At 31.2% G+C, this 6,219-nt stretch overlaps 1 protein-coding gene across 1 annotated transcript; it reads left to right on the top strand.

Moving 5' to 3' along the window:
- The first annotated feature begins 339 nt into the window (after positions 1-339).
- LOC110689922 lies at positions 340-2,624 on the top strand. The gene is made up of 2 exons (XM_021866748.1): positions 340-1,074; positions 1,506-2,624. The coding sequence occupies exons 1-2, from the start codon at positions 408-410 to the stop codon at positions 2,012-2,014; spliced, it is 1,176 nt and encodes a 391-aa protein (XP_021722440.1). The 5' UTR covers positions 340-407; the 3' UTR covers positions 2,015-2,624.
- The last annotated feature ends 3,595 nt before the right edge of the window (positions 2,625-6,219 follow it).

Here is a 6,219-nt window from a genome sequence, read left to right as displayed (position 1 = left end):
CTAATAAAAATGAGTTTTTTTTTTTTTTTTTAATCACTCCATGTATCATTGGTACTACATATAATTGTTTTGATAAAAAAATAAAATTATTAGAGCTTATATTTTTGTTTTTCTTAGGGAAAAAAAAAAAAAAAAAAAAAAAAGGCCTTGTTCACTTCACCTTACAAAAATAATATTAAGTAAAAATAATTTCAATCTAGTAAAAATAATTTTAATTCAGCAAAAATCCAGTAACTTTAAAGAAGAAATATATAAAAAATCAGTAAAAATAATTTTAATTCAGCAAAAATAATATCAATTCAATAAAAATAATTTCAGTTCAACAAAAATAAGGTGAAGTGAACGAGACCTTATTGACGAATTATTAGTCTATATTGAAATTGCATGGACTGGTGATAATTTGTATAATGCAGATGAAAAAGACGAAGAAGAGGACATTGGAAGAATATGGAGTACTGGAGGGGGTAAATATCCAGTTTATAAAAGAGAAAATATCAAAGTTTGGAATATATTTTTTGTCCTCACGAGATTCCAAGAGAAGAAATGTGCTTCATAACTTGATGCGATTAGAACGAAGAACTCCTATAGAATATGATGAATATTTGGATTTCATTTTACAGGTTGTTAATACGCATCCAATACTTAGTGGTCAAACAGACATTAACGGGGACACTCCAATTCATATCCTCATGCAAAATCCTCATGATACAAAGATTTATCGTAGCACTACGCAATCTTTAAATTCTGATGTTACATATACATCATTGACTAAATCATCTCTTCCATTTGAGTTACTACTAACATGTGTGTTATACTTTGGAAGTGCTAGAGATGAAGGTGAAGCCAATGCCGGAGAAACAAAAGAAGAGGGTCGTTGCCATTTCAAGTATGATTCACCATTGTTGGTACAGAACATGGAAGGAAATACACCCCTTCATGAAGCACTCAAAGCAAATCATATTCTACCTGCTTTGTTATTAATAATCTTATATGAGTCAGATAGCAGAACAGCTTTTGGATTGACTAACAAACGTAAAGAAACACTTCTCCATCTTCTAGTAGGAAGCTCTTTGGGTAAGTTTTCATATATATATATAAATCAAATTATTAATGTTTTTAAAAAAATAATTTTTAAAAAAAAGGGTTAATTGAGTGTTAAGTTGAGTCTTGAATTTTTCAAGACTCCACTTTAAATTTTGTTAAAACCAATCTTCATAAATGCATTAAAAATAAATAAATAAAAGGTCTTATCTTAAGACCACAAAATTAGAAATTGATTATAAATGAGTAAATCTCTGTTACTCATTATAAATGTCATCTAAAGTCTTAAAACCTAGGGCTAATATAGTTCAAAATTGATGGTTTTATGCTCTAAAAATATCTCAAAAATGCCTCCATAACATATTAAAATTTATATTTGATTTATTTACTTCTTATTCATTAATTAATTAGAGTATATGTTTATTATTTTGCATTTGGGGCCTAATCAAACAAGTTGGATTCAGTTGAGTGGCCGCGAGATGCGATAGAGGAAGTGCAAGATGTAAATAAAGAGGCGGCGAGCAGCCAAGACCAGGATGGACTTACCCCGATCATGAGAGCGGCTCAAGTTGGTCACATCGATACTGTTAAGACATTGGATGATCTTAACCAAGAAGCGTCGAAAATCGTTGACAATAATGGCCAGACACTCTGCCACATGTTGGTGAATCAACCATCATCCAAGACAGAGAAATTCGTTCATGACATTGGAAAAAAAGATCATTTGATAGATCTGTTGAAAATCAGAGACAATGATGGGAAAACGCCATTACATCTGGCGCTTGAATCTCGATGCTTTACCCATGCACGTCTTTTTCTCGATTGTTCAGGTGATGAATGGTTGCCTGCACAAAAATTGAAATGGATGAAAGATCTTCTAGAAATAAAAGACGGAGATGGTATCACTTCTGGCGATCGATTAGCATCTATTGTTAGGATTAGTGTGGAGATAGATAAATACATGGAGACATAAGGAGATTGCATAGAAATTGCCTTATTGTTAAGGTTCGACCAAACTTGTGAAAAGTTCGGTCGAACCCGGTTTTAAGTCAGTAGGTGCACCAGTTTTCATTTCTAGAGGAGGAGTGACCAAACCCAAGGAGGTTCGACCGAACCACCCTAGGTTCGACCGAACTCTGGGTAGGTTCGGCCGAACCTCCCTGCTCCCTATTTCGTCGCTTCGTTTTCGGCTTGTGCGATTTGCTTTAATCTTAGCCGTTGGATTGTATTTTCTACCTAGACTATATATACCTTTTCTAAGTCTCTTTGTTGAGTATTCACAAACATTTAAACACATAGAGAGGTTTTGAGAGGGTTTGTGAGGAGCATTTGAATTCTATACAATTCATGCTTGTAATTCTTGAGTTCATTCATCATCAATATTACTCCATAGTGCAAGGGTGGGTTTTTTCTCCCGGTTCTCGGGTTTTCCCACGGTAACATTGTCTTCCTTTTACTTGCTTTAATTCCTTCAAAGTTGTTCTTGATTGTTATGCTTGTTTGTTCATTGCTATTGTGGGTTGATTGCAAGTTAGTTGAACACTTTAATCCTTACATCTATTTCAGATCTTCCTCAAGATGTAAGTAAATCTATATTGTACTGTATGTTGTTTTAGCCTATCGGTGTGATCAACTAATTTACTTAGTTTTGGATTTCAAGGGTGGTAGGTACTATGGTGTCAAAAAAACTAATAAGTTCAGTCTTACCCTTTCCTACGATATTATAGAACTAAAATTACTCGTACTATTTTAGACGGGCAGACCGCCTTGTGTGTTAAAGAGTTTTCCACATTGTATATGAAATATGCATAATACTTGCAATTATTCTTAACTTTATTTAGCACTATATGCACGTATTGTGTGTGATCGATATGATTAAAAATTTATTTATTTCAACTATCAAATATAATTTTAATTGAAAAAAATATTAATTTGCGGATATACATAAAAGAGTGAAGATGGGTATTTAAGCTTCGTACCTTAACTAAAATGGTAGCAAGTGATTATGGTTTAAATAATTGTTTTTGGACTAAATTTAAAATAAAGAGCATAGATATAATGAATTTGATTAATTGAAAACTTTTTATTATTAATTTTTTGTGTATTAATTATATTGGTTGATTGAATTGTATTGAAGGACATAAATTAAATGAAGTATTCTATTAGTTTTTTTTTTCTGACTTAATTTAATTAATTAATTGGTACTTTTATTTATGTATATTTATTCTTATTGATTGATTGATGTTTTCATTTTTGTTGTTGATTAATTTATTTTTTTCAATTATATCTTTTATATATTTGAAGGAAAGGGATTTTAGAATATTTTTATGTGGACACCACAACCTCTCCCTTCGCCTATATAATACGTAGAAGTATACTTATCACTTTGATCATTTAAAAGAATAACTTGGATAAATTACGTACATTTAATGCAGTTGGAAAAGCTTTTAAATGAGGATCCATTCGAGTTGATGGGTTTCCGAAGTGTGTATGGAATTTCTACGGAAGAGATGAAAGACTATGTGAACACGATGGGTGTGATAGCAGCACTTTTGACAACAATAACTTTCACAGCAGCATTCACCGTTCCAGGTGGAGCAGTCCAAGATGATATAGATGTCAAAGATAAACATGCTGTTGGGACTCCACTTCTTGTAAAATCGGTAGCTTTCCAAGCCTTTATGTTCTTTGACATATTAACGATGTGCCTCTCAACAATGATCTTGTTTTGTCTTCTTTGGATCTTCGCTACCGGAAGCAAACGCACATCGGTGATATTAATGGATTTTAGCATCTTATTGCTCTTAATATCATTCTACACAACTCTTGTGTCTTTCATGGCAGGAGTGTATGCTACAACCATCCATGTTAAGCCCTGGATTGCTATCTACACTTTGGTAATGTGCTTATCGTTGATGCTGCTCATGCAAAAATGTCTTGTCATCAAGTTTCTTGGACCTATTGGTCCGACTGTGACATCTACTGCTCGTAAGTATTTTCGAAGTCTTTGTGATCTTACATTGTGTAAGAAAGTGAAAGATATGGTTTGTCATGCCTTTAACACCTCTGCGCCATCCCCTCATCGCGATTGATCAGTCAGACGATTCGGTTTTCCTACACTTTCTCTTTTGAATTGAAAATCTATTCTCCCTTCGTGCCCTAATACAAAGTCTCTTTTGGTTTTTGCGCGGGAATTAAAAAAGTTGTAAATTCTTTAAAACTAATGATTAAAAATACATATGTGCATGTGGGGTTAGAGAGAGATAGAGAGAAGGAAAAACTAGTTGGGATTTGGGAATAATTAAATAGATAGATAGAGAAAGTGTTGGAAATTGATTTTTAAAGCACAAAAAAGTAAGGGAAAAAAGATGACAACTCATCAAAAAGAGGGTAATAATGTCAAAAAATACAACCTTTAAATAGAAAGAGGCATTGTATTTTGGTTTACCCAAAAAGGAAATGAGGCTTTGTATTAGGGGACGGAGGGAGTACAATTTTATAATACTCTCTCCGTGTTTTACAAAATGTAACGTTTCTCCCTTGTGCACGTATGTCAATGCAAAATAAAACTTTGAATGAAAATATCTTTAATTTTCAAAAATTATAACAATTGAATATTAATGAACTAATCATTGAGACGATTCCAATAAGTACGCACATGACTATATTTATTTTTAGGTATAAATGATAAAAATTAATTAAAGTCAATTAGATGAACAATGCAAAAAGTCAAAACATTTTATTAATTTAAACACAGAGGGAGTATATATTTACCCATTAATGGCCCCACTCATTTTTACTTTATTATTTCTCACTCCTCCAATAGTTCCCACTTTCTTTCAAACAACTTTACTTTTTAATAAAACTAGATTAGTGTAATAATCTTTTCTCATAATTAATATGTGATATAATATAAAAATGAGAAAACTCGTGTGGAATAAACAAATGCAATGCATATAAGAAAGATGAAATAATAAGGCAAAAATTATTATACCACAATTGACAAAAAAAAATATTATTGTTGAATAGTTGTGTTGAAAATATTTAAAAATAATATACATTATATTACATTAATTATGCAAGTTATTCCCAATAAAACTATATAATGTAGATGTCGTATATATGATTTTTTTAATTAATGATTATATTAATTTTGTTCAAAGATAAAATATCAAATGTACTTCCAAAAAATAAGCTAAGTAGACTAAATTTAAAATAAATAAATAAATAAAGACTTATAGCTAACATCATATATCACATTGGCGGGAAATTTTTGAATGATAGCTTGACATACATATATGTCCAAAATGATCAATGTAAGCATGACCTATTTTAGTTTTAATTAGCTAATTTAGGATTTCTTTAAGGTTTTCTTATGTTATATAAAGAGCCATTGGGGGGACAATTAGAAGTGCTCATATTGATTAGCCTAGCCAATTCAAGCCGTTATGTAACTCCACTTGAGAGATTTTGTGAGATGGAGAGTGTTGTATTTCCTATCTCTCTTGTTTATCCTCCATGAAAGCTAATTAATAAGAAAATATTATCCCCTACCTTGTGACGTAGGTCATGTTGACTGAACCACGTATATCTGAACCTTGTCGCTCTTCTTTATCTCATCTATTTTCTACTTATTTTACGTTTTATATATTGTTGTCTATGTTCCGTGCATATCAAACACATAACCTAATTCGATCGATCCTCGTCTATTCCTTAAAAAAAACTATATGCTGATTAAAGTATGACACTAAAAAAAACAGAGGGAGTACCAAATTAAATGCTAGCTTGTAATTAAATGCAACTTAAATTGTTATGTTATTAGTACCCCTGATGAGTTCATATAAGATGTTTTATAAATTTAGAGATACTATAAGTTGTTGTCAAAAAAAAAAAGATAATACTACAAAAGGATCAGAATTTTTTTTTTTATTTTTTTTTGAAAAAACACCCCAAAGGGCAAAAAAGGATTAGAATTTCTAATTAAGAAAATCTTCATTAACATAATGAGTTAGTAGAAAAGAAATGTATTCCACAGGTTTTAAAAAGTACTCTTTCAAGTTTCAACCCTACCCTATTAAAGAATTTTTAGACTTGCTCAATAATGTACATGCTTTATGAAATTCAATACTCCGTATGTTGTATGTTCTTCTTACAACCTTTAAAACTGAGTGTATATAT

The sequence above is a fragment of the Chenopodium quinoa genome, unplaced genomic scaffold (assembly GCF_001683475.1).
Source record: "Chenopodium quinoa cultivar QQ74 unplaced genomic scaffold, ASM168347v1, whole genome shotgun sequence".
Lineage (NCBI taxonomy): Eukaryota > Viridiplantae > Streptophyta > Magnoliopsida > Caryophyllales > Amaranthaceae > Chenopodium > Chenopodium quinoa.
The sequence above is the reverse complement of the archived record's forward strand: the minus strand, read 5'-3'. Positions and strand labels throughout refer to the sequence as shown.